Source organism: Carcharhinus amblyrhynchos, chromosome 32 (assembly GCF_965287045.1).
Source record: "Carcharhinus amblyrhynchos chromosome 32, sCarAmb.v2.hapA, whole genome shotgun sequence".
Lineage (NCBI taxonomy): Eukaryota > Metazoa > Chordata > Chondrichthyes > Carcharhiniformes > Carcharhinidae > Carcharhinus > Carcharhinus amblyrhynchos.
The window spans coordinates 17,234,320-17,262,038 of record NC_137355.1 but is presented as its reverse complement, the minus strand read 5'-3'; the positions used below and the strand labels follow the sequence as shown (position 1 = coordinate 17,262,038).

Here is a 27,719-nt window from a genome sequence, read left to right as displayed (position 1 = left end):
AGTTTATTTATTAATTGCAACATAGGCTTCCGTTAACACTTCAATGAAGTTACTGTGAATTTCCCTCCTTGTGAAATGTCTGTGAAAAAAGTGCTGGTTGGGTGCATTGGCCCTGCTAAATTCTAGTGTGGCGACTGGGGGATTTTCACAGTAACTTCATTGCAGTGTTAACCTGCTGGTGACACGAATAAATAAATTAATAATTAGATTGCGTTTTGATCAGCTAGGAGGTGAAAGGTGATGGTGGGGGCGTGTGTGTGTGTGGGGTGGTGGGGGTGGGTGTGAGAGCTGGGAATGTTGATTGGGGGGGCAGTTTGATCAGACATGACCTGGCAGAGCAGGCTTGGGGGGCGGGGGGGGAGGCGGCGGCCAATGGCCCACTCCTGCTCCTAATCCATCGGCCCATATATTTAATGCCCTCAGTTATACGCTTGTAGCTGATAGATTTTGGCATGTCACTCATCACTCCCTGAGACGGGAGGGGGGCACCGGGACTGTCAGCCAACAGCTCTGCATTCCAGGCATCTGGGAGAGAGATCCCACAAGGCAGTTTGATGAATAAGGTCAGCAGTGACAACCCTGAACTGCTCCTCGGTGAATACATTGATTTGTTTTTTTTGTTTAGTTTGCTCTGATTATTGTAGAATCACACTTAAAAGCTCTTTCAAAATCATTCTTATAATTTTTAACGGGGCAGTGATTGTTTGAAAAAGAAGAATCCTTTCATCAAACTCAATATCGTTGTCTGGAATTGTGGACTACTGTTGAATTTCTGGTGCAAACTAGGGACATAATTTGCTCTTTAATGGCCCAGAGGTTCTACTGATTCAATTACTGATTCTAGAACTGTACTGATTACTGATTCCCTATGTCCATTCACAGGGAGAATATATAGACTCCACACATGATGTGGATGTGCCGGCGTTGGACTGGGGTAAACACAGTAAAAAGTCTGACAACACCAGGTTTTAGTCCAACCGATTTATTTGATAGTAAACTCACAAGCTTTCAAGGGGACTCCCTCTTCGTCAGGTGAATGGAACTCTCCATTCACCTGACAAAGAGGGAGTCCCCTCGAAAGCTTGTGAGTTTACTATCAAATAAATCGGTTGGACTAAAACCTGGTGTTGTCAGATGTTTTACTGTGTAGACTCCACACAGACAGAGACCCAAGCTGGGAATGGAACCCAGGTCCCTGGTGCTGTGAGGCAGCAATGCTCACCACTGTGCCTGGCTCTATCTAGCACTGGTTAAGTGCATTGGCTAAATTCTCCCTCAGTGTGGAACTGGAGTGAGGAGACATCTTGCAGGCTGTCCCCAGCATAGCCTCTCATTCTATCTTTTACCCTCATTCTATTCTTTAAAAACTGTTTCTCTACACCCTTAGCTATGACTGTAACACTACATTCTGCACTCTCTCCTTTCCTTCTCTATGAAAGGAATGCTTTGTCTGTATAGCGTGCAAGAAACAATACTTCTCACTGTGTCCCAATACATATGACAATAATAAATCAAATCAAAATAAACCTCCCTACATCTCTGTCTCTCCTCCTTCAGGACACTTCTCTTTGGCCACCAGTGTGAATGAAGCCTGGTCCATCACGCAAACCCGCCTCCCATCCATTGACTCTGTCTACACTTCCCACTGCCTTGGAAATGCAGGCAACATAATTAAGGACCCCACGCACCCCGGACATTCTCTCTTCCCCCTCCTTCCATCGGGAAAAAGATACAAAAGCCTGAGGTCACGTACCAACCGACTCAAGAACAGCTTCTTCCCTACTGCTGTCAGACTTTTGAATGGACCTACCTTATATGAATCTGATCTCTTTCTACACCCTAGCTATGTCTGTAACACTGCATTCTGCGCTCTCTCTTTTCCTTCTTTATGAACGGTATGCTTTGTCTGTATTATGCGCAAGAAACACTAGAATATAGAACATTACAGCGCAGTACAGGCCCTTCGGCCCTCGATGTTGCGCCGGCCTGTGAAACCAATCTAAAGCCCACCTAACCTACACTATTCCAATATCATCCATATGATTATCCAATGACCATTTAAATGCCCTTAACGTTGGCGTACTTTTCACTGGGTACCAATACGCGTGACAATAATAAATCAAATCAAAAAGTACAAGACCATAAATGGGCTGGTTAAAAATGAAATGCAGAAAATGCTCCAAATTAAACTCTGAGCATAGATCTGTTGTGTTCTGTGTCATGGAGATATGCAGAGATGACACCTGTTTCAACGTCTGAACAGGAATTTTATTAAATGCTTTTGTCTGGAGCACAAGCTTCCAGCTCACGCTCGGAGTGGGATTTTCACAGTGTGCTCACCTCAAGACTGGAAAATCCCACCCGAGGTCAACGAATCTTAGTATTGTCTGTGTCCTGCTTGCTAGGGTGCCGGTGGAAAATTCTGCCCATGGTTTAGTTATTCCGTTTCAGTAACCACACTCAGAATTGACCAATAGCCCACAAGAGGGAAGGGTCAGTGAGACGCAAATAATCAAACACTGAATCATTGAACACCACACCAACAGACAAACAAAAGTTCAGACCAGTAAAGGCAACCTCAGGACTGGATTTAGGAAGAGTGATCAACAACTCGAGTGGCCCCACTCAGAGTAGTGAGGTTAAAATCCCCAGTTGTTAAAAAAACAATTGGATGCAGTAATGGGGGGAGGGACGTGGGGGAGAACTTCATTCTGGATGGACAATGGAACTTGGCAGAATTCTGTTCCTTATCCATAGATATCCGATGATTTTATTCCAGTATGTGATTCACCAACATCGAGAAATAATCTATGTGGTCACCGGCACGGTGGCACAGCGGTTAGCACTGTTGCCTCGCAGCATCAGGGATTCGGGTTTGATTCCAGCCTTGGGTCACTAACTGTGTGGAGTTTGCACATTCTCCCTGTGTCTGCATGGGTTTCCTCCAGGTGCTCCAGTTTCCTCCCACAGTCCAAACATGTGCAGGTTACGTGGATTGGCCATGCTAAATTGCCCCTTAGTGTCTAAAGATGTGTGGGTTCGATGGATTGGCCATGCTAAACTGCCCCCTAGTGTCAGGAGGATTAGTGGGTTAAATACGTAGGGTTATAGGGATGGAGGCCTAGGTGGGTTTGTTGTTGGTGCCTGCGCGATGGGCCAAATGGCCTCCTTCTGCATTGTAGCGACGCTATGATTCTACAATCTGTTTGCTGCTTGCAGGAGCTTACTATGCGGCAATTGGTTGCCATATTTCCTACACTGCATTGGAAAAAAGCACTTTATTTGCCTGTGAGGTTGTGAAAGGGCGCTACTTAAATGCAAATTCTTTAATTTCTTTCTATGGTGATCAATGTGCCTTATTTGTTTGTTTTTAAGGTGTCTCATGCTGGAGTTCCTCAGGAGCAACCAATCTGGGACTATTCCTTCCTGTTCCAGGGCAGGGACTGTGCAACCCTCTTCACTGCTGGAGCTGCACTTGTTCTCGAATATTATCCCATCACAAATGGTATGTGTCCTGCGTTGTCCAACATTAGTTGTGAACGGTAACACTGTCCTTACAGAGGGAGTTTGCAACTTTCAACCTCAGTTGGTACACAGGTTTAAGTCAATTTATTTATTAGTGTCACAAGTAGGCTTAACATTGCAATGAAGTTACTGTGAAAATCACCTAGTTGCCACACTCTGGTGCCTATTTGGGTACACAGAGAGAGAATTTAGCTTGATCAATCCATCTACTTAGCACGTCTTTGTGGGAGGAAACCAGAGTACCTGGAGGAAACCCACGCAGACATGGGGAGAATGTGCAAACTCCACACAGACAGTGACCCAAGCCAGGATTCGAACCTGGTGTCTCTAGTGCTGTGAGGCAGCAGTGCTAACCACTGTACCAACATGCTGCCCACTGTTCAGTGATCTTTTATCTTTTATGTTTGAGTCTCTGGGGAAGGGAGGTTGGAGGCATTTCCTTTTGCGTCCCACCTTTTACCATCATTGTGAAAACTGTGTCTGAAATGTGTGACACTCCCTCTTCATCATGTACCTCAGAGCCAGACAATGAGTCCAGTCACTAATTCAACCATGGCAATGTTATTGGATATCACACTCTGTGACATCACCATCAGATAAGAGGATGATGTCAAAGGTTCAGTGATGTCACGATGATGCTGCGCATCTGTGATGTCATCAATTGGGCGGAGTGCTTCACGGATAGGGTCATGATATGGTTCAGGTCAGAAACTCCAAAGTGTTTTATGGACCTGCCTGAATCATAAGTTTTGCACCTTGAATTTGGCTAGGATAAGCATGATACCTTTCATCTCAGTATGATTCAAATGACCCACTAAGGAGCTTTTATTAAACAAAGTTTATTGAAGAGTATAGTTAACATGTATAGTAAGAAAATTAGCAAGAACTTTTATCAATTATAAACAAGGCAACCACTATAATATATAATCTTTAACAAAATATATCTCAGATGTTCCAATCAAATAAAAATGTCCCCTAGACAAAACCCTTCCTCGGGTTTAACACGGCAAAGACTAATGCTCACTGGAACTAAGTCCTTTGGATGGATGCTGAAGTTCTCTTGCTACACTCAGAACAGTGTGACGTCAGAACAGCTTCCCAAAACACCAGGGAGAGGCTCCAGTCAAGCCACCAACAGCGGATTTTCTATTGCAGGAAGGCAAGAAGCTTTCAGCTAATCAACAGAATTTCCAAAACCCAGGGAGAAAGAGAGAGAGACTGCATTCAGCCTGATGTCCACTTCTTTCTAAACTAAATACTGCTGCCAGCCAAAACAGAAACTGAAATTTTGAATTCCCTGGGAAGAAAACAAAACCTGACCCAAACCCATCATCTTCCTCTTAACAATGCAAGGCCATAAAACAACCCAGACTAAAAACAAACAACCCCCATTTAAACCACAGAGAGTAATAAAAGGGCTTCTCTCGACAACTCGACAGCAATGAGAGCTTAGAGCTACAGAGAACATGATTTAAACAAAAGCATCTCTCAAAGGTACATACACATCACAACCACAACATCACGCTGTCACTAGAACATTGTCATGCTGTGAAATTTCTATTGCCAAGTGGACTATTTTGAGTGGAAATGATTTTTTTAGGCGTATGACAATATCCCAGGGACATCATGAGCACCCGCAATTGACACTTCCTATTTGCAGTGTCACTGGGACACTATCACTGACAATGTCAATGGACCATGTCACCACAACGGCTTCATTGAACGATGACATCACAGTGCTGTCACCATTGGCATGACATCACAATGCTGTCACCATGGTGTGGCATCACAATGACATAATTGAATGATGACATCACAGTGCTGTCACCATGATATGACATCACAATGACGTAATTGGATGGTGGCATCATGATGATGTCACCACAGTATGACATCACAATGGCACCGTTGAATAACGATGCCACGATGATGTCGCCACAATGATGTCACCACAATGTCGCAATGACATTGTTAAAGTGACGTCACCATGATATAGTTAAAACATGATGCCTCAACGATGTCCCTAGCGTGACATCCCTGCGATCCATGGGATGGCACTGTGGATAGAGCTGCTGCCTCACAGCACCAGAGACCCAGGTTCGATTCCCAACTTGGCTCACAGTCTGTGCGGAGTTTGCATGTTCTCCCCATGTCTGCATGGGTTTCCTCTGAGTGCTCCGGTTTCCTCCCACTGTTTAAAGACGTGCTGGTTAGGTACATTGGCCATGTCAAATTACCCCTTAGTGTCAGGGGGATTAGTAGGATAAATGCATGGAGTTTTGGGGATAGTGCCTGGGTGGGATTGTTGTTGGTGCAGGCTCAATGGGCCGAATGGTCTCTCTTGCACTGTATGGGTTCTATGATTCTATCTCACCATGTGACAAAGGGGAATCTCATGCAAATATTCTCGTTTGTATGCCCAATATCACTTCACATAAACTTGTGGCTGTGCTATTTTACCTAACCTGTTTATTTGAGCATTGAAATAATTGTACTAAAATGGAACAAATCTGTGTCCCTTGTCCTTGAAGCTCCCAGCTGTGTGTGTCTGTCACTGTGGTGTGTGGGGTTGCCAGGTTTAGGGATGCTGGAGCTGCCTCACAATTCCTGGTTTGAGGAGATCTGAGAGGAGCTGAGTGGTGTCTGTGAGTCACTCACTTCATTGAAACTCTTAGACAGAAGCCATTAGCCCGGAGACAGAACCGTCTCCATTCCCCAGGTAATGAGGTTAGCATCACTGAGTAATCGCATGCGCGCGTGTTTGTGTTTGTGTTTGTGATATGAGGAGAGACAAAGTTGGTTAGGATTATATTCACTGGAGTTTAGAAGAGTGAGAGGGAATCTCATAGAAACTTATAAAATTCTAACAGGGTTAGAGAAGGTAGATTCAGAAAGAATGTTGCCGATGGCGAGGCGGGTGGGGTGGGGGGCAGCCCAGAATTAGGATAATTTGAGGATAAAGGGTAAATCTTTTAGAACTGAGGTGAGGAGAAATTTCTTCACCCAGAGGGTGGTGAATGCGTGGAATTCACTCCCACTGAAAGTAGGTGAGGCCAAAATGTGTAATTTCAAGAAGAAATTAGATATAGCTCTTGGGGCTAAAGGGCTCAAGGGATATGGGAGGAAGCGGGGTCAGGATATTGAATTCGATGATCAGCCGTGATCACAATGAATGGTGGAGCAGGCTCGAAGGGCTGAATGGCCTCCTTCTACATTACTGTGAAGGGCTTCCTGATGACTTTCTGTTTCAGAGATGCCCGTACAAATGTGAGTTTGTTATTGAACGACCTGTGGTTGTTGCTGTGGTTATGATCTTTGTGCTAGAGGTTATTGCAGAAGGTCAGGGGACATGGAGTTGGGGGTAGGGTGTTAGCGTGGATAGAGGACTGGTTGTCAAATAGGAGGCAGAGAGTGGGGGTCAATGGGTGCTATTCGGATTGGCGGATGGTGACTAGTGGGGTGCCCCAGGGGTCGGTGCCTCAGCTTTTTACCATTTATATAGATGATCTGGAGGAGGGAACCAAGTGTAGGGTGTTGAAATTTGCTGATGACACCAAGATTGGGGGAACGGCAAATTGTGCAGAGGGTGTGGAGAGTCTGCAGAAGGATCTAGATATGCTGGGCGAATGGGCCAGGAACTGGCAAATGGAATTTAATGTTGGCAAGTGTGAGGTGGTCCACTTTGGTAGGAATAATGGTAGGAAGGACTATTACTTACGTGGAGAAAAACTGCAGCAGGCGACGGTGCAGAGGGACCTCGGGGTCCTTGTGCATGAGTCGCAAAAACCCAGCTTGCAGGTGCAGCAGGTGGTCAGGAAGGCGAATGGGATGCTGGCCTTCATAGCGAGGGGGATTGAATATAAAAATAGGGAGGTCTTGCTGCAGCTGTATAGGGCATTGTTGAGGCCGCAGCTGGAGTACTGTGTGCAGTTTTGGGCGCCGCACCTGCGCAAAGATATTTTGGCCTTGGAGGGAGTGCAGAGGAGGTTTACTAGGCTGATACCGGAGTTGAGGGGGTTGAGCTATGAGGAGAGGCTGAATAAACTAGGCTTGTACTCGTTAGAGTTTAGAAGAATGAGGGGAGATCTCATTGAGACGTATAAGATGATGAATGGGATGGATAGGATAGAGGTGGAGAGACTCTTCCCGCTCAAAAAAGACAGTAGGACTAGGGGGCACAGCCTCAAGATAAAGGGGGGGGGGCGGTTTAGAACGGAGTTGAGGAGGAACTTCTTCACTCAAAGGGTGGTGAATCTCTGGAATTCTCTGCCCGTTGAAGTGGTGGAGGCTACCTCGCTAAATATTTTTAAGACGCGGGTTGATGGGTTTTTGATAAGAGAGGGGATTAAGGGTTATGGGGAGAGGGCGGGAATGTGGAACTGAGCCACTACAGATCAGCCATGATCTTATTGAATGGCGGGGCAGGCTCGAAGGGCTAGATGGCCTACTCCTGCTTCTATTTCTTATGTTCTCATTTCTTATGTTCTTATGTTTTTTTTTGCACGGTTCCCACTTACAGTGATGAATACTGTCAGCTGGTACATCCGCAGCCCATTGGGGTTCTCGCTGGTGCCCCTAGCCCAGGGCGCCTTCCACAGGTTAATGGCGGAGAGCGGAGGCCCTGGACTGCGGGTCGATGGTTTACCTGTGCAGGTGAGTGTTATTCCCCCTTGGATCTCAATGGAACACATTGGAAAAAGTGGAACAGTGTTAAAGAAAGACAAGCTAGGTATCTATTGTCGTTTGTGACACACATGTCCAAAGATGTATGGATTAGCTGGATTGGCCAAGCTAAATGGCCCCTTAGTATCCTGGGATGCATATGTGAGAGGGATTAGTGAATATGTGGGGTGACAGGGCCTGTGTGGGATTGTAGGTCGGTGCAGACTCCAGGGGCCGAATACCCTCCTGCACTGTAGAGATTTTTATGGTAGGACCCCCCCAGAAAAGGCCAGTTAGGGAATGGACAATCTCATCTCTGCTGACCTCCATGGACAAATAGCCCATCGGTCCTTATTTCTGCTCTGGGATATGAGGGATGTCTTCTTGGGCTGACTGATGGGGAGGTTGTATTCCAGCCGCTTTGGGAGGGTGCAGGGGTGTTGTTACAATGTAGCCAATGGTAACGCACTGACCCAGTGGACAGTATGACCAATGGCAACATGATCAGCTGACCCTGTATAAATAGGAAGCAGATGGGGATTGAGGGGAGCTTTTGTGTCCCAGGCATGGCCCAAGTGGTCGTGTAAAATTTCCTTATTAAATCTTTGCTTTGACCTGCTTTGGAAAGTTAAGGTTGTTTTATTGCTTCCGTACTGCCGGATGAATGGAAAAGATTGGACGCCCTGGTGTCATGGTGACATAATGGTTAGCACTGCTGCCTCACAGTGCAAGGGTTCGATTCCTGACTTGGGTCACTGTCTGTGCGGAGTCTGCACATTCTCCCAGTGTCTGTGTGGGTTTCCTCCGGATGCTCCAGTTTCCTCCCACAGCCTGAAAGACGGGTTAGTTAGGTGCATGGGCCATGCTAAATTCTCCCTCAGTGTACCCGAACAGATGTCACAGTGTGGCAACTAGTTGATTTTCATAGTAACTTCATTGCAGTGTTAATGTAAGCTGACTTGTGACACTAATAAATAAACTTTACTTTTAGAGTGTGGGTGGGGAGAAGGCCTATTTTTTAAAGAAAGGGAATTAGGAGGCAAGCGTCATATATACTTACCACATCTCTCGGACTCTCTCTTTATAACCAATAGGAGATTCAGTGACCTAGTCGCTTGATGGTACAGAATTTGAGTATTACTGGCAAATGAGACATGCTGTTGAAGCTTTTTATTTTGCACTCATCAGGAGAGATACAAGAAGTCCAAATTTCAAAGGGAACAACAATTCTTACTGCATGAGAAACCAATCAGCACCATGGTTGATCCCTTTGAAATTTGGCATTCTTGCATCTGTCCTGATGAATGCAAGATTAAAAGCTTCAACAGTTTGCATCTAATTGTTCGGTTTCAGCCGAATCCATGCCCTGTCTAAACTTTCCTGGTAAAATGTTTATCCAAGCCCTGAATCCAGGTATAAAGTATAGATGAGTGGGGCTTTCTCATTAGAGTTGTAGTAGATGTCACCTTTTCCTTCATTGTCTAGTTTTCTCTTGTAACTAAGGCCCTTCCCTTACCAGTCACTCTCAGTGCATATTCTCTATAGCTGATATATTTTATTTATTCATTCATGGGATGTGGGTGTCTCTGACTGGCCAGCATTTATTGCCCATCCATAGTTGTCCTTGGAGGGCAGTTGAGAGTCAGCCACATTGCTGTGGCTCTGGAGTCACATGTAGGCCAGGCTGGGTAAGGACGGCAGATTTCGTTCCCTGAAGGACATTAGTGAACCAGATGGGTTTTTCCAACAATGGATTCATGGTCATCAGTAGATTCTTAATTCCAGATATTTTTTATTGAATTCAAATTCCACCATCTGTTGTGGCAGGATTTGAACCCGGGTCCCCAGGATGTTAGTGGTGTTTCTGGATTATTGGTCGAGCGATAATACCACTAGGCAATTAATTCCCATGGGTAAGGAGTTCTTCCTGGTGTCCAAGCTATTCCCTCCACCCTCAATAAACCCACATCCAGAATATATAAACCGAACATTCATCTCATTATTTTTTTGTGGCCCTTACTGTAGCGTATTGAAAATTGCAATATGCATTTTGTCCACGTGAGGCTACCATACACACATGTACCAGCAGAGGGAGACTGCTCAGATGAGATGATAAAAAAAATCCATGTTTAACTGTGCAGTTCTAATTCTCTGGCTAAACATCAAACTGTATTAATCCTAAGAACTTCACAATTACTACATAGTAATCACCACTTTTCAAAGAAATTCAAGTGTTTCAATGATAAAGATGAGTTAGAGGCACAAATATTTTTCTCATGCCTGTTCTGAGTTATTCTGCAAGCAGATGAGGGGTTTAATTCACAGACAGCGTTGATTAGATGTTCAGGTTAGGTGGATTGGCCATGTTGAATTGCCCCTTAGTATCAGGTGGTTTAGTGGGGTAAATACATGGGTTATGGGGATAGACCTGGGTGGGATTGTTGTCAGTACAGGCTTGATGGGCCAAATGGCCTCTTTCTGAACTGTAGGGATTCTATGTTTCCAGATCTAGACTCAAGAATTTTCATCGCTACACCCAGTGATCACAACCAACCACTGAAACCCAGGATTGTGGAATTCCTTTTTAACCTTCCACCCCACATCTGACCAGATGTTTATCCAGCTCCTTTTTATTTTAGAAAAAAGAGTTAATCAAACACTGTGCCTATTCCTTTTTATTGGGAAGTTACTCACTACTTTATGTATCATGAAGAAGTTTCACATCACCAGGTTAAAGTCCACCAGGTTTATTTGGAATCATGAGCTTTCGGAGCGCTGCTCCTTCATCAGGTGAGTTATATTACAGGCAATGCAAAATCTCATTATATATCTTTTTTGTCTCTCTGTAGGGCAACAAACTGAGGACAACATCTGACACCAATCCCACTGTGGGCCTCCTTCTCCGTCTAATTGGCTCTGAGGTAATTTTGAATGAGAATTAATTTGTGGATGTTAGGATCACTACATTTGATTGGGTCCCTGATTCTAATAGCCCCACCAATGGTGGCCAACTCCTCAACGGTCAGGTCCCTAAGCTCCAGAGTTAGGGGTGACAGGGTGGCACAGTGGTTAACACTGCTGCCTCACAGCGCCAGGGACCCAGATTCGACTCCAACCTTGGATCACTGTCTGTTTGGAGTTTGCACATTCTCCCCGTGTCTGCGTGGGTTTCCTCCGGGTGCTCTAGTTTCCTCCCACAGTCCAACGATGTGTGGGTTAGAATGGATTGGCTGTGATCAATTGACCCTTAGTATCAGGAAGGTTAGCAGGTTGAATACATGGGGTTCCGGGGGTAGAAACTGATTGGGATTGTGGGTGGTGCAGACTCGATGGGCTGAATGGCCTCCTTCTACTTAGTAGTGATTAGAATAAAATCATAGAATCTCTGCAGTGCGGGTTAGGTGGATTGGCCACGCTAATCCCCCTGATCTAAGGAACAACTTAGCATGGCCAATCCACCTAACCTGCAATCTTTGGGACTGTGCATATGCTGACAAATGCTTGTCTGTTATTACTGAATATTTTGCTATATTACATCACATGGGAGCAGTTGTTTCTTATCACAAGTGTTTCAGAAATATGCTTTTACTGCCTGTGCCAGTTACTCTGACACAGTTACCCGAATATAGGTTCTTTTGTGAGTCGCTGCGGAACTATCATAAGGACAGCAAATCATTTCATGGCAGGGCAACCTCTGGCTGAAGCATTCATCCTTGTTCAATGCAGGATGATTACTAAGATCTGAGACACACAAAAGGTTGAAATATAGCTGAAGATGCTGTATGTTTCACCGGTATCTTTATTTTTCTCCTGGGGAGAAACTGGTTAGTGCTGCTGCCTCACAGAGCCAGGGAACTGGGATCAATTCTGGCCTCGGGTCACTGTCTGTGCGGAGTTTGCACATTCTCCCCGTGACTGCGTGGGTTTCCTCCAGCCGCTTCAGTTACCTCCCACAGTCCAAACATGTGCAGGTTAGGTGGATTGGCCATGCTAAATTAATGTCCCAAGATGTGTAGGTTAGGGGGATTAGTGGGGTAAATACGTGGGGTTGCGGGGAATTGGTCTGGGTGGAATTACCCCTCAGTGTTAGGGGGATTAAGTGGGGTTACAGGGATAGGGCCTGGGTGGGATTGTTGTTGGGCAACTCGATGGGCCAAATGGCCTCCTTCTGCACCGTAGGGATTGTATGAATTCTGCAAATGGATAGTTTGAGGATGAAGGCAAGAGCAGTGCCGATGGAGTGCTGCACTGTCTGAGGCGGATGAGATGTAACCTCCCCAGGTTCAGATAAAAGACCCTACAGTGCTAATTTGAGATACCAGTCTGAGGCAGGTACCTGCTTGCACCAGATGCTAGTTATACTGTCCACCAATCAGTCCAAAAGTCTGTGCTGGTTGTGTGGATTAACCATGCTAAATTCTCCCTCAGTGTACCCGAACAAGCACTGGAGTGTGGCGACTCTGGGGGAAAAAGCTTCTGACTATCCACCCATAATTTTGTAGACTTCTATCAGGTAGCCCCCTCAACCTCCATCATTCCAGTGAGAACAAACTGAGTGTCTCCAACCTCTCCTCATCGCTATTGCCCGCCAGGCCAGAGGAAGCTAAAATAATTGCGTTGAAGCATTGTATTTCAGGCTTTATACACACTCAGTCAACACCGTTAAGCCCTAAATTTGTACCCGATGCACAATCTGCTATTTGCTCCTCGCGAGGTAGAGAGAGAGAGATGGGCAAAGTGTTTGCAACACATCGGGCGAGGAGTTATTTCAGCTTTTAATGGAAAATTCTCCTGCCGAACTCCATTTCACTTCAGCGTGTCCTTGTGGTAAAGAGGCTGTGTATTATAATCCGAGTTGGAATAAGGCATAATGATATGGAGATTTTATTGATATTCTGAGAGTGCCTTGGGGGTTGGTTGCTGAGGCGTCCACATTGGCGGCACTTATGACTAATAGCCCATGGGTCATATAGAAAGGCTGTGCGTGTGATACATTATTCACAAGGGTACAACTTAGTGCCGAATTAATTCATTTTATTACAGCTGCTTGCCAAAGTAAATTAACAGTTTCAGCCAAGCACTAAACTACCGAGGTATTTATTTTTGGATGATTGTTGTGACACTGTTTTATGGGACAGTAATTTGTATCCTTTATGATCAGACTGTGTAATTTATATATGCAGTGGCCAGTGTTTCAAATCCTTTTATTAAATCCTGATCCCATCAGCATAGCTGTCCCTGGCCAATTTTCCTCCGCACCAACGTATCACAAATTCCCCCTCGGACAGAGAGCCCAAGGAATATTAGTTTACCAGATAGTCCGATGAGCTGATAATGGAGTTACTTTTACCTATTAAACCAGCCTCCCACCCACTGACTCTGTCTACACTTCCTGCTGCCTTGGAAAAAGCAGCCAGCATAATCGAGGACCCCACGCACCCTGGACATCCACCTTCACGAAAAAGATACAAAAGTCTGAGATCACGAACCAACCGACTCAGAAACAGTTTCTTCCCTGCCTTCAGATTTTTGAATGGACCTACTGTATGTTAAGCACATCTTTCTCTACACCCTAGCTGTGACTGTAATGAGTGTTTTTGAAGTGTTGTCACTGTTATGATGCTGGAACGAGGGCACCTAACAAACGGTAATGGTCTAAAATGCTGATATTTCAGTGTTGCTAATTGGGGGATTTATATCAATCCAGGTTATGATGCGTAGGTTAGGGGGACAAGTGGAGTACATGTGTGGGATGATGGGGATAGGGCAATGGGTGAGCCTAGGTAAAATGCTCTGACAGAGAGTCAGTGCTGATTCGATGGGCCGAATAGCCCCCTTTTGCACTGTTGGGATTCTGTGGTGGAGTTACCATGCATCTTCTGCCTTTGTCCTGCTAACTAGAAGGTCAGATTTTCAATGGACAGCTGTGACCTCAGGAAACTAATCACGCCACCTAGATTTGGAAAAGAAGAAATGAAATTATGAGATAATGGAGGTACAATGAGATAGAACAATATTCTACGCAAGGTTAATTTTAGAGGAGTTTAATTAAGATGAAAGGAGCCTAATTTGGAAATCAAACTCCAGCAGTGACCATTTGGGCTGAAGGGCCTCTCTCTGTGTTCTAAATACTGCATGGTAGCACAGTAGTTAGCACTGCTGCCTCGCAGCGCCAGGGATCTGGGTCCGATTCCCGGCTTGCGTCACTGTCTGTGTGGAGTTTGCATGTTCTCCCCGTGTCTGCGTGGGTATCCTCTGGGTGCTCCCGTTTTCTCTCACATCTGAAAGACATGCTCAGCCATGCTAAATTCTCCCTCCGTGTACCCAAACAGGTGCCGGAGTGTGGTGACTAGGGAATCTTAACAGTAACTTCATTGCAGTGAGGGAGCGACCTGTTGGAAGTCTACAAGATTGTGAAGGGGTCGTGGACAGAGTGGGTAGTCAGAAGCTTTTTCTCTGGGTGGGAGAGTCACTTACTAGGGGGCAGAGGATTAAGATGCAAGGGGCAGAGTTTAAAGGAGATGTAGGAAGCAAGTTTTTTTACACAGAGTGATGGGTGCCTGTAACTTGCTGCCGTGGGAGGTAGTGGAAACGGATACAATAGTGAGTTTTAAGGGGCATCTTGACAAATACATGAATAGGATGTGAATAGAGGGATATGGTCCCCGGAAGGGTAGGGGGTTTTAGTTCAGACAGGCAGCATGGTTGGTACAGGCGTGGAGGGCCGAAGGGCCTGTTCCTGTGCTGTAATTTTCTTTGTTCTTTGTTAATGTAAGCCTTCTCATGATACTAATAAACAAACTTTAAAACTGTACTATCTTAGCAACAGCCCAGGTTGATCACAAACCTAGACATTGCAAACGTGGGGAAAGATGTTTGGATGAAAATTAATCTTCCCAGGCAGAAGCTGGAATGTCATTTTTCAAATCAAGACATTTCGAGTGTGCAGATTATCAATGGGAGGTTACCACTTATCACCGCGAGAGCGATCTTCCTTAGCAGCAGTTGTTCGACTAATTAGATATCTTTCAAAATTTGTTCCATCTCTTCAAAATTCAATGTAATATATGTGGGGTGGTTCTTAAGCATCAGTACCTCAGATCTATCCTCAGAGAGTGGCTTTGAAGGGATGTCTCATGTACCAGTACAGATGACACTCTGGAAATTCATTATTGAGTGTCAGCCCAGCTCAGTGCATTACCAATATGTGAGCTTTGATCTTTCCTTATTCAGATAATCCCCTTGGAGCTAGTTACCCATCCTATCCATCTATCTAGATCCCTAATGCCTCATGACAACTAAGGCATCTTAGTCCCTGACGTACTAAGCAGCAAAGGGCCTCCCATCCATTGACTCTGTCTACACTTCCCGCTGTTTTGGAAAAGCAGCCAGCATAATTAAGGATCCCACGCATCCCGGACATTCTCTCTTCCACCTTCTTCCACTGGGAAAAAGATACAAAAGTCTGAGGTCACATACCAACCGACTCAAGAACAGCTTCTTCCCTGCTACTGTCAGACTTTTGAATGGACCTACCTCGCATTAAGTTGATCTTTCTCTACACTCTAGCTATGACTGTAACACTACATTCTGCACTCTCTCCTTTCCTTCGCTATGTATGGTATGCTTTGTCTGTATAGCGTGCAAGAAACAATTTCCACTGTATGTTAATACAGTGACAATAATAAATCAAATCAAATCAAATCCTAGCTGTCCCCTCATGACTCATGGTATGATCTGCTTCAGATCATCCAATCCCAAGAGTTCTTTCACTTCCAGACACAGTTCTGCAAAGAAAACAGCAAAATCTGAGTTTCACAGCTTAGCCAGCACCCTCCTTGTTAAATGTTCATTATGTACTGCGAAGGAAAGGAGTTTCCCTCATTGCATCTGTTCAATTTAACACAAAAAATACATTTCACAAAAGCTCCCAATTGGTTTTCTTGGGGATCCTCAGGAAACAAAACTGGACTGACGATGTGGGGTGGGGTGGGGGGGGAGGTGGTGGTTAGATTTGGGCAGCACTGTTAGCACTGCCGCCTCACAGTGCCTGGGACCCAAGTTCAATTCCGGCCTTGGGTCACTATCTGTGTGGAGTTTGCACGGTCTTGCTGCACCTGCGTGGGTTTCATCTGGGTGCTCCAGTTTCCTCCCACAGTCTGAAAGACTAGCTAGGGGGATTGGCCGTGTTAAATTGCCCCTTGGTGTCTAAATTTGTGTAGGTTAGGTGGATTGACCTGGCTAAATTGCCCCTTAGCATCCAAAGACAGGTAAGTTAGATAGGATTAGCCATCAGAAATGTGTGGCATTACAGAGATAGTACAGGGGAGAGGGCCTGGGTGGGACACTCTATTGGAGAATTGGTGCACACTCAAAGGATCAAATGGTCTCTTCTGTACATGAGGGATTCTACAATTCCTGGAGCTTTGCAAAGGGAAATCATGTACATGTTCTTTCTGAGTGCATTTTACTGCCTCTACACATAGCAATAAAGACATTAAGGACAATTTAGATAAAAGCAAAATACTACAGATGCTTGAATCTGAAACAAAAACAGAAAATGCTGGAAAATCTCAGCAGGTCTGACAGCATCTGTGGGGAGAGAATAGAGCCAACATTTCAATCCAGACTTTAAACATTGGCTCCATTCTCTCTCCAAGAGACAGTTTTTCATGACCAATCCACCTAATCAGCACCTGGAGGAAACCCACACAGACACAGGGAGAACGTGCAGACTCCACACAGATGGTGACCCGAGCCTGGAATCGAACCCGGGTCCCTAGCGCTGTGAGGCAATAGAATCATAGAATCCTACAGTGCAGAAAGAGGCCATTTGGCCCATCAAGTCAACCACAATCCCACCCAGGCCCTATCCCCATATCCCTACGTATTTTACCCGCTAATCCCTCTAACCTATGCTTCCCAGGACACTGATGGGCAATTTAGAATGGCCAATTAACCTAGCCCGCACATCTTTGGACTGTGGGAGGAAACTGGTGCACCCAGAGGAAACACACGCAGACACAGGGAAAATGTGTAAACTCCATACAGACAGTGACCCAAGCTGGGGTTTGAGCCCAGATTCCTGGAGCTGTGAAGCAGCAGTGCTACCCACTGCGCTACTGTTCCACCCTCCTCCATCTTTGATGCAATCCTCTCAATATCTAATAAAATAAATATTCTAGCTTTTATGTCTTACTATTTCGTTTTGACTATAATCCAAAGATGTGCAGGTGAGGTGGATTGCTCATGCTAAATTGCCCCTTAGTGTCAGGGGGTAAATGCATGGGATTATGGGGATAGGATCTGCGTGGGATTGTGGTCGGTGCAGATGGGCCGAATGGCCTCCTTCTGCACTGTAGGGATTCTCTGATCCTACAGTGGAATTGACGTTTAAACAGCGGAGAGACATTCACTCCAGTATTGCGAACGCCAGTGTAACGAGGCTTTACGACTAGCGAGTTGGATACATTGGGGCGCGGGGAAAAATTAATGTCTTTAGCTGAGCATGATTTGTCAGCCTTCTCTACACACATCCCCACAGGGGCACTCCTGGACAAGGTCTAATTGAATAGAAGTGTGTGAGCGGGTCTGCCTTGCACATGTCTGTATTGTAGTTCAGGGATAGATGCTCGTTGATAAACCGGCTCAAAAGCAGTTGCACATTCAGCACCATGGCCAGCAGCTGCGTTAACCACACGTGTAATCGCAGGCAGCTGATAAACTGTTGCATTTTGCATGAACCCTGCCTCTTGAGACTATTGCAGGGGCGAGGCTGCACTCAGATCGCCCAGGTCTCATTCTCCTTTGTCGGAAAGAGAGGATTGCTGTGTCTTTTTTTCTGTCGCAGACGCTTGCATTGCACTAATGAAATGTAGAATAAGTTCCCCCGGCATTAATGAGATACAAAAGGTCGCAGGAGCAAAGAAAAGCGGTAGCTTTTTAAGCTGTATTTTTCACAGAGCTGAAGTGGCTGGGGAATTGGGCAATGAAAGGCATTGAGGCAGCAGAACTTAGTGTCTTCCCTAACAGGGCAAATTATGTGTGCTTAAGAGAATGAGTGGTTTGTTAGAATGTCGAGCTGACATTTTGAAGGAAATTGCAGTCAATTTTGAGACATTACAAACCATTTCCAGGTAAAAGTGAAATATTTTTCTTTTACTAAAGTGGTTACGGCATCTGATTCAAAAGTCAATACCCTGCATTCCCTCAGTACTGACCCCCGCCCCGCAATGCTGCACTCTCTCAGTACTGAACCCGCAATGCTGCACTCTCTCAGTACTGAACCCGCAATGCTGCACTCTCTCAGTGCTGAACCCGCAATGCTGCACTCTCTCAGTACTGAACCCGCAATGCTGCACTCTCTCAGTACTGACCCCTCAATGCTGCACTCTCCCAGTACTGACCCCTCAATGCTGCACTCTCTCAGTGCTGAACCCGCAATGCTGCACTCTCTCAGTACTGACCCCTCAATGCTGCACTCTCTCAGTACTGACCCCTCAATGCTGTACTCCCTCAGTACTGACCCCTCAATGCTGTACTCTCTCAGTACTGACCCCCCAAATGCTGCACTCTCTCAGTACTGACCCCTCAATGCCGCACTCTCTCAGTACTGACCCCTCAATGCTGTACTCTCTCAGTACTGACCCCTCAATGCTGTACTCTCTCAGTACTGACCCCCCAAATGCTGCACTCTCTCAGTACTGACCCCTCAATGCCGCACTCTCTCAGTACTGACCCCTCAATGCTGTACTCCCTCAGTACTGACCCCTCAATGCTGTACTCTCTCAGTACTGACCCCCCAAATGCTGCACTCTCTCAGTACTGACCCCTCAATGCCGCACTCTCTCAGTACTGACCCCTCAATGCCGCACTCTCTCAGTACTGACCCCTCAATGCTGCACTCTCTCAGTACTGACCCCTCAATGCTGCACTCTCTCAGTACTGACCCCTCAATGCTGCACTCTCTCAGTACTGACCCCCCAAATGCTGCACTCTCTCAGTACTGACCCCTCAATGCCGCACTCTCTCAGTACTGACCCCTCAATGCTGCACTCTCTCAGTACTGACCCCCCAAATGCTGCACTCTCTCAGTACTGACCCCTCAATGCTGCACTCTCTCAGTACTGACCCCTCAATGCCGCACTCTCTCAGTACTGACCCCTCAATGCTGCACTCTCTCAGTACTGACCCCCCAAATGCTGCACTCTCTCAGTACTGACCCCTCAATGCTGCACTCTCTCAGTGCTGACCCCGCAATGCCGCACTCCCTCAGTACTGACCCCCGCCCCGCAATGCTGCATTCTCTCAGTGCTGAACCCGCAATGCTGCACTCTCTCAGTGCTGAACCCGCAATGCTGCACTCTCTCAGTGCTGAACCCTCAATGCCGCACTCTCTCAGTACTGACCCCTCAATGCTGCACTCTCTCAGTACTGACCCCTCAATGCTGCACTCTCTCAGTACTGACCCCTCAATGCTGCACTCTATCAGTACTGACCCCTCAATGCTGCACTCTCTCAGTACTGACCCCTCAATGCTGCACTCTCTCAGTACTGACCCCTCAATGCTGCACTCTATCAGTACTGACCCCTCAATGCTGCACTCTATCAGTACTGACCCCTCAATGCTGCACTCTCTCAGTACTGACCCCTCAATGCTGCACTCTCTCAGTACTGACCCCTCAATGCTGCACTCTATCAGTACTGACCCCTCAATGCTGCACTCTATCAGTACTGACCCCTCAATGCTGCACTCTCTCAGTACTGACCCCTCAATGCTGCACTCTCTCAGTACTGACCCCTCAAATGCTGCACTCTCTCAGTACTGACCCCTCAATGCTGCACTCTCTCAGTACTGACCCCTCAATGCTGCACTCTCTCAGTACTGACCCCTCAATGCTGCACTCTCTCAGTACTGACCCCTCAAATGCTGCCCTCTCTCAGTACTGACCCCCCAAATGCTGCACTCTCTCAGTACTGACCCCCCAATGCTGCACTCTATCAGTACTGCACTCTGAATACAACACTCTCTCAATACACCATTGTCTATCCAGCACTCTCTTAGTGTACCATTCTCAATGGGCGTTGGCCTGGTGCTATTATCACTAGACTATTCATCTAGATACTCATTCTGAGGATCCTTGTAAGACTAAGAAATAAACTTAAAACTTCAATTTTCTGGGGACCCGGGTTTGAATCCTGCCATGGTAGATACTGGAATTTAAATTCAATTAAAAAATCATGAATTAAGAATCTACTCATGGCCATGAAACCATTGTCGATTGTTGGAAAGATCCATCTGATTCACTAATGTCCTTTAAGGAAGGAAATCTGCCGTCCTTACCTGGTCTGGTCTACTTGGGCCTCCAGAGCCACAGCAATGTGGTTGACACTTAACTGCCCTCTGAAATGGCCTAACAAATCACCCAGTTTCAAGGGCAACTAGGGATGGGCAACAAATGCTGGCCATATCCCATGAATAATAATAAAAAAAGCTACAGCAATCTCTCAGTGCTTCTGTCTCAGTGCTGCATGCTTTCAGGACTGCAGTAGGCTGCTAACTTGTATTAGAAGCTGGAGCCCCAGAGGAATGGGCAACTTCCTCAGACTTTTCACCCACCCTGCAGTTGTGAGATTGACGGAAGCGCAGCAGAAGGGTACTTGTTCACACAGCAGCTGCGGGAGTTACAGAGGCGCAGAGGGGAAAAGGTACTAAGTAAATTTAACACCCTCTCCCCCTTCCGTTCCCCCGGGAGAGGATCTCGTATCTAAAACCTTCTGGGGTGAGAATCGTAACTGATCCAATCTGTCAATTCTTCCAACCGATCCTTTACAAAGATAAATCATACTTGTGTCAGCTATTAACCCAGTGACTTGACTGTCCTATACTCTTGTGAAAACATAAATAAAGTTACAATAACTGAGATCGGGCTTGTCTTAGTACAACTTAAACCGGTAAACTCAATCCTAATTAAAAGCAACACTTTTGTTTAATTCTGCCTTAATTTGAAAAGTTTTCTCAAACAATACATTACCAGCAGAAAATTCCACTGGGCTTCTGGATTGCTGAGCCAGTCAGTACTGGGGTGCAGATTTCCTTCCCTAAAGGGGCATTATTGGGCCAGATAGGTTTTTAATGACAATCGACAATGGTTTCATAGTCATCAGTAGGTGGTTAGCGTTAGGGACCCAGGTTCAATTCCTGGTTTGGGTCACTGTCTGTATGGAGTTTGCACGTTCTCCCCGTGTCTGCGTGGGTTTCCTCCAGGTGCTCCGGTTTCCTCCCACAGTCCAAAGATGTGTGGGTTAGGTTGATCAGCCGTGCTAAATTGCCCCTTAGTGTCAGTGGGATTAGGAGGGTAAATATGTGGGGTTATGGGGATAGAGCCAGGGTGGGATTGTTATCAGTGTGGGCCTGGTGGGCCAATGGGCCTCTTTCTGCACTGTAGGTTCTATGAATATCCTCCACCTGTTTATTGTTAATCTCAATATTACAATTACCTAACCAGCACGTCTTTTGGACTGTGGGAGGAAACCGGAGCACCCAGAGAAAACTCATGCGTACACGGGAGAACATGCAGACTCTGCGCGGACAGTGACCCAAGCAGAGAATCTGCAGGTCCCTGTTAACCACACCTGAACACCCATCTACCAACACTTGGCCCATGGCCTTGAATGTTATGACGTGCCAAGTTCTTTGATTTATTGTCACGTGTATTGGGATACAGTGAAAAGTATTGTTTCCTGTGCTCTATAAAGACAAAGCATGCTGTTCATAGAGTACACAGGAGAGAAGGAAAGGAGAGAGTGCAGAATATAGTGTTACAGTCATAGCTATGGTGTAGTGAAAGGTCAGCTTAGTATATGATAGGGCAATCCAAAAGTCTGATAGCTGCAGGGAAGAAGCTGTTTTTGAGTCCGATGGTACGTGATCTCAGACTTTTGTATCTTTTTCTCGATGGAGGAAGGCAGAAGAGAGAATGCCCGGTGTGCATGGGGTCCTTGATTATGCTGGCTGCTTTGCAAAGGCAGTGGGAAGTGTAGACAGAGTCAATGGATAGGAGGCTGGTTTGCGTGATGGACTGGGGCTACATTCATGACCCTTTGTAGTTTCTTGCGGTCTTGGTCAGAGCAGGAGCCGTACCAAGCTGTGAGACATCTGGAAAGGCTGCTTTCTGTGGATTTCAGACACACTTATAAATAAATCCTGAGCTAAAAGCAGAGAGGCTGCGCAGACTGTCCTTTTCTCAGCTGCCCCCTTTAGAAAGTTGGATATTTGCACAACTCACAACAATTTGATTAGAGATTGTGCAAAGAAATGGAACTATGCCTCTCTGGTGGGAAATGATGGGACGAAATTTCATTAATGTATTGGCCAAGCTGGTCTCTGGTTTCCTTTGAGGGGATGCACAGAAGGAACATTACTTGAGCCTCTAAAATCAATTATTCCCCGCAAAGATCTCTTTGGCCACAGGTATGGATCGAAAGGGACATTGATATCTTTTCAGCATCGAGATTGCTTCCCCTCGCTGGATTGGGTTCTCACTAACTCACCATCTGTTGAGATAGATGCAAAATGGTGAAGGCGATCACTTATTTTCATTACTGAGAGAGCACCACACTGTCAGAGGGTCGGTACTGAGAGAGCACCACACTGTCAGAGGGTCAGTGCTGAGAGAGTGCCGCACTGTCAGAGGGTCGGTGCTGAGGGAGTGCCGCACAGTCAGAGGGTCGGTGCTGAGGGAGTGCTGCACTGTCAGAGGGTCAGTGCTGAGGGAGTGTCGCACTGTCAGAGGGTCGGTGCTGACGGAGCGCCGCACTGTCAGAGGGTCAGTGCTGAGGGAGTGTCGCACTGTCAGAGGGTCGGTGCTGACGGAGCGCCGCACTGTCAGAAGGTCAGTGCTGAGGGAGTGTCGCACTGTCAGAGGGTCGGTGCTGAGGGAGTGCCGCACTGTCAGAGGGTCGGTGCTGAGGGAGTGCCGCACTGTCAGAGGGTCAGTGCTGAGGGAGTGCCGCACTGTCAGAGGGTCAGTGCTGAGGGAGTGCCGCACCGTCAGAGGGTCGGTGCTGAGGGAGTGTATGTGTCTCAGTGTGTATGTGTGTGTCTGTATCTGTATGTATGTGTGTGTTTCTGTGTGTGGGTGTATGTATGTGTCTGTGTGCATGTGTGTGCATTGATTTGATTTATTATTGTCACATGTATTAGGATACAGTGAAAAGTATTGTTTCTTGCATGCTATACAGACAAAGCATACCATTCATAGAGAGGGAAATGGGAGAGTGCAGAATGTAGTATTACAGTCATAGCTAGAATGTAGAGAAAGATCAACTTAATGCAAAATAGATCCATTCAAAAGTCTGACAGCAGATGTTCTTGAGTCGGTTGGTACGTGACTTCAGGCTTTTGTATCTTTTTCCTGTTGGAAGAATGTGGAAGAGAGAATGTCTGGGGTGTGTGGGATCCTTAATTATGCTGGCTGCTTTTCCGAGGCAGTGGGAAGTGTAGACAGAGTCAATGGATGGGAGGCTGGTTTGAGTGATGGATTGGGCTACATTCACAACCTTTTTGTAGTTCCTTGCGGTCTTGGGCAGAGCAGGAGCCCAGACCAAGCTGTGATACAACCAGAAAGAATGCTTCCTATGGTGCATCTGTAAAAGTTGGTGAGACTCGTAGCTGACATGCCAAATTTCCTTAGTCTTCTGAGGAAGTAGAGTTTTGCTGTGTGTGTGTGTGTGTGTGTGTGTATATACTCTCATTCAGCTGTGAAAATAACTCCCCAAAGGAGCAATCAAAATTTTTCTTTTTATATTTCAGCGACCGGATTCGATTCTTGCCTCGCCTGATCCCCAGCATTTATCGACCCTGGGCCCCCAATCGCTGAGTAGCTCTCACCTGCAGATCACAACTGCCATCAATCCGGAAATATCTAATCTGGAAGAATGGGCCCAGTTGTCCACCATGGATGGAGCTGTAGAGTTACCGTCAGCACCTAATGGAAAGGTACACCAGAAATAACTGTTTTGAAAGAGATGAGAATTTGAGCAAGCTATATCCACCTTTTTGGAAAATGTGTCAGTTAAAGGAACAAATCACAACCTATTTAAGATAATCAGTTGAGAAGCAACATACATTTAGACACAGCAACCTACCCACTGCAAACAAGAGGAATAAGTCCAAGCTTTGTGTTTTTTCGGATTGCCTGGAAGCTATAGTGCCCTGTTATTTTCTCCATGGCAACACTGCACCCAGAGTCCACTTGTTAACCAACCCTTTTATCCTGCAGTGTAAATTGTTGTGATTTGAAATTTGATATTCTTGCATTTGTTCTGATGAGGGCATGTTGAAAAACTTCAGCAGCATGGAACTCTGTTCAGCAATCTCCCTCCTTTCTTGAATATCAGCATTATTTCATTTGTGTTTTTCCAATGTTTTGGGACTTCTCCACATTTGAGGGAACTTTGAAAGATAAAATCAGTGCGCTCACTATCTTTGCGGAACTACTTCCCTTTTCTGTTTATTTGTTGAACCTCTCGATTCACCAGCTCTCTGTACTAACAGCATGTGTACACACATGCATACACACAGACACGCACACACATGCACACAAACATGCATGCACACATACACAAATGTACACACGTGGTACATGCACACACAAGTACATGCACACGTGTGCACGTGGACACACACATGCACACGTGCACACATGCACACGCGCATAGATGCATGCACGTACACACACAGGCACACGCATACGCACATGCACACACCCGCATGCAGACACGCAGACACATACGCACACACACATACATGCACACGCATACTGACGGACACACATACACACACGCACATATGCGCAGACCCACACGCACACACAAACATGCACACATGCACATACACACACTCAGACACGTACACGCACACAAGCACACACACACACACACACATATGGAAACACAAATACAGACATGCGCACATACATAGGTGTATAATTTCTAAGCTTATGACTTAAATAGTTCTGTGTCTGAACTTCCCTGGGCCTAACCTATCACCATGGTATCCATCCAAACCAGGCTGACTCCAGCCGTTCAGACTCCACTGGATTTCTGATATGGAGTTACAGAGAGTTTACAGCACAGGCCCCAGCCTGACTAACCCAGGCCAGTGTTAATCCTCCTCCCACGTCTCCTCATCCTCTCTGTCCAGTGACACTCGGGGAGAGAAAGATGTGCGTGTTAGGTGGATTGGCCAAGCTGAATTGCCCCTCAGACCCCAAGTGTGGGTTAGGGGGATTAGCGGGGTGAAAATGTGGGGCTACGGGGATTGCACCTGAGCGTGTTGCTCTGTCAGAGATTTGGTGCAGACTCGATGGTCCAAATAGCCTTGTTTTGCACTGTAGGGAATTCTATAAAACTATGACCCGCCCCTCATGAACAGAAACAAATTTTTGTGCACCCACCCTGTCGCACCCCCGCTCCTCCCCCTCCCCCCATATGGCTGGAAATCTCCGACCTCGCATGCCCCACCCCTGCTGCCAGCAAGAATGGAGAATCTGGCGCTCAGCTAAGTCCCCATTCACTGCAGCGGGACTGGAGAATCCCTGCAGCGGGCGGGGTCAGAGAATTCCGGCCTAAAATGTTCTACTAAGATCACCTCCCGTTCGTCTGAACTCCGGTGAATATCAGTCCTCAACCTTTCCGAATGGGTGGACTGCTTCATTAAGGGAATAGCAGATGGAAGGGCGGGGGGGTGGGGGAAGGTATAAAGGGCCACATGTGACAGTATTAAGTGCTTGTTGGTAAATGTCGGCACTGTAACCTCTTGGTAACAGCTTATTAATTTGCACTTGAGCTTTGAGGCATCTGTCGCTGGTTAAACAAGAAGCAAGTTCAGCCCCCGTGGAGAGCCACCCAGTGGTAGCATGAATTCTTTGCAAGCTGCAGTGAGAAATAAATCGTGTGTTAAACTGAGGGGCGTGGGGTTTCTGATGTGCAAGCCCTGCCCCACAGCCCTGAATTTGTAATTAGCACTCAATAAGTAGAATGAAGAAAATTACAGCACAGGAACAGGCCCTTCGGCCCTCCAAGCCTGCACCGACCATGCTGCCTGTCTGAACTAAGACCCCCTTCCCTTCCGGGGACCATATCCCTCTATTCCCATCCTATTCATGTATTTGTCCAGACACCCCTCAAAAGTCACCATTGTATCTGCTACCTCCCCCAGCAGCGAGTTCCAGGCACCTACCCACCCTCAATGTAAAAAACTTGCCACATACATCTCCTTTAAACCATGCCACTCACACATTAAACCCATGCCACTTGGTAATTGGCTCTTCCACCCTGGGAAAAAGCTTCTGACTATCCACTCTGCCCATGCCTCTCATAATCTTGTAGACTTCTATCAGGTCGCCCTCAACTGCTGTCATTCCAGTGAGAACAAACCAAGTTTCACCAACCTCTCCTCATAGCTAATGCCCTCCATACCAGGCAACATCCTGGTAAATCTTTTCTGTACCCTCTCCAAAGCCTCCACATCCTTCTGGTAGTGTGGAGACCAGAATTGAACACTATATTCAGAGTGTGGCATAACTAAGGTTCTATAAAGCTGCAACATGACTTGCCAATTTTTAAACTCAATGCCCTGGTCGATGAAGGCAAGCATGCCGTATGCCTTCTTGACTACCTTCTCCCCCTGTGTTGCCACTTTCGGTGATCTGTGTATCTGTACACCCAGATCCCTCTGCCTATCAATCTTCTTAAGGGTTCTGCCATTTACTATATATTTCCTATCTGTATTAGACATTCCAAAATGCATCACCTCACATTTGTCTGGATTAAACTCCATCTCTCCACCCACGTCTCCAACGATATATATCCTGCTGTATCATCTGATGATCCTCATCGCTATCTGGAAATCCACCAACCTTTGTGTCGTCCGCAAGCTTACTAATTAAACCAATTACATTTTCCTCCAGATCATTGATATATATTACAAACAGCAAAGGTCCCAATACTGATCCCTGAGGAACACCACTTGTCACAGCCCTCCATTCAGAAACGCACCCTTCCATTGCTATCCTCTGTCTTTGACTGAGCCAGTTTTGTATCCACCTTGCTAGCTCACCTCTGATCCCATACGACTTCATCTTCTGCACCAGTCTGCCATGAGGGACCTTGTCAAAGGCTTTACTGAAGTCCATGTAGACAACATCCACTGCCCTACCCGCAATCAATCATCATCATCACTTCCTTGAAAAACTCGATCAAATTAGTGAGGCATGGCCTCCCCTTCACAAAACCATGTTGTCTCTCACTAATATGTCCACTTATTTCCAAGTGGGAGTAAATCCTGTCTCGAAGAATCCTCTCCGATAATTTTCCGAAGTAGCTAGCTTCTCCTGTTCTTGATGGTTGTTGAGATGCATGTCTGTGTAAATTGGTTAGGATTATATTTACTGGAGTTTAGAAGAGAGAGAGGTGGCACAGTGGTTAGCACTGCTGCCTCACAGCTCCAGGGACCTGCGTTCAATTCC

General features: G+C 46.3%; 1 protein-coding gene across 1 annotated transcript in view; it reads left to right on the top strand.

Annotated features, from left to right (window-relative positions):
• Positions 1-27,719, top strand: part of ccdc33 (coiled-coil domain containing 33) — a 218,295-nt gene that overhangs the window by 109,389 nt on the left and 81,187 nt on the right. The window contains exons 10-13 of the mRNA XM_080216251.1: positions 3,376-3,505; positions 8,045-8,178; positions 11,037-11,108; positions 24,002-24,187. Coding sequence (XP_080072377.1) covers positions 3,376-3,505; positions 8,045-8,178; positions 11,037-11,108; positions 24,002-24,187 — 522 coding nt within the window. The remainder of the gene's footprint in view (positions 1-3,375; positions 3,506-8,044; positions 8,179-11,036; positions 11,109-24,001; positions 24,188-27,719) is intronic.